The 1,609-nt window shown below is 35.6% G+C and overlaps 1 protein-coding gene across 4 annotated transcripts in view; it reads left to right on the top strand.

The window, feature by feature from the left end:
• The window catches only part of edem3 (ER degradation enhancer, mannosidase alpha-like 3), a 20,467-nt gene that overhangs the window by 4,911 nt on the left and 13,947 nt on the right, over positions 1–1,609 (top strand). For all 4 annotated transcript variants that reach the window (XM_010775202.1, XM_010775200.1, XM_010775201.1 and 1 more), the window contains exon 7: positions 300–434. In XM_010775202.1, coding sequence (XP_010773504.1) covers positions 300–434 — 135 coding nt within the window. The remainder of the gene's footprint in view (positions 1–299; positions 435–1,609) is intronic.

Raw genomic sequence — 1,609 nt, 5'->3', positions numbered from 1 at the left:
AACATTGAACAATGTAAATCTATTCTAGTAGACCTCAACAATGGAATTATGATTAGTAGAAATGGCCATGTCATGGGACCTTTAAGATTTTAGAACAACTTTTCCTGGCTTGCAACATTTTAAAATGACACTTATAACCTCTCAGCTCATGACCACATCATTAACATGTTGTGTTTCACTTCTCTGCTGGCAGCTTTGGAACATTTCTTGTCTGACTTTGATCATGCAAATATTTCTTGCACAACAAATGCGACTCTTACAACAGATAGTTTAATGGTTGTCTTCCTTCTGCTTGACAGGTGAACTTGAGACACGGTGTCAGGGGTCCTGAGACGAGAACAGGCACAGAAACAGACACCTGCACTGCTTGTGCTGGCACCCTCATCCTGGAGTTTGCCGCCTTAAGTCGCTTCACTGGGGATCCTGTCTTTGAGGTATCAAATCAACAACAATTAAAATATCTTGCTATTAAAGCTATCTGATCATGTTGTGATTTATCATGTAAATTGCACTGCTTTTAAATGCAGATGTCAAAAGTGTTAATTTTTTTATTTGACCACATATTTAGGGAACAAAGCAGTCATGTTGTCATTTGTCACCAGTGTGAACAGAAGTATACTGCCAAATAAAGTATTATGTATGAGGGGCGATATATTTTAGCCTCCATACTATTCTTAGATAGAAATACCTAATTAGAGTCAAACTACTAGCTTATTGGTTATGAACAAGACTTCACTGTAAAATAAGGCACATTTTCTTAGATAGAAATACCTAATTTTGAGTTATTTAGACTTAATTAACACTTATAGTTGCATGTTTTGTTACATAAGAATAGATCATATTTGTTAAGTGTTATTATGGGAGAATTACTATTCTTGTGGTACTACTGCCTTATTAGGCCCATATTGAGCAGAGCATATTAAGACCAAAACTTGTGTACAACAACTTCCTTACTTGCAATAAATAAGTACTAATTGGAGGGTTATTGAGGAAAAACTCAACTAATGGCTTATTACTTGTAGAATAAGGCATTAATAAGTGTTTTATAATGACTAACAAAGAGCCAATATACTGCTAATACGCATGTTAATTAACAACTAGTTGATGGTGAATGTGTGTACCTTAATACAAAGTGTTACCAAAAATTGTTATTTGGAATAATGACTTAAATGTTATCAACTCAGCTAAATACATATCAACAAAACTATTAGAACAGACAAAACTAAGCTTGTGGATCTACTGCGATGTCATTCTTATGGAGAATCTTTGACATATTACCTATCGGACAATATTTTTAAAACACGTCGGCCAGTAAAAAGTTTGGATACAACTTCTCATTCAAAGGTTTTTATTTATTTTAATTATTTTCTAGATTGTAGATTAATACTGAATACATCTAAACTATAAAAGAACACATATGGAATTATCTAGCATACCAAAAAGTGTCAGTCAGCTCCATGAGGTCGTCACCTGGAATGGTTTTCCAACCGCCTTGAAGGACTTCCCAGAGGAGCTGAGCACTCGTTGGCTGCTTTTCCTTCACTCTGCGGTCCAACTGATCCCAAACCATCTCAATTGGGTTGAGGTCAGGTGATTGTGGAGGCCAGGT

This window comes from Notothenia coriiceps, unplaced genomic scaffold (assembly GCF_000735185.1).
Source record: "Notothenia coriiceps isolate Sejong01 unplaced genomic scaffold, NC01 NC01_scaffold00015590, whole genome shotgun sequence".
Lineage (NCBI taxonomy): Eukaryota > Metazoa > Chordata > Actinopteri > Perciformes > Nototheniidae > Notothenia > Notothenia coriiceps.
This window is presented reverse-complemented; position numbering and strand designations above follow the sequence as displayed.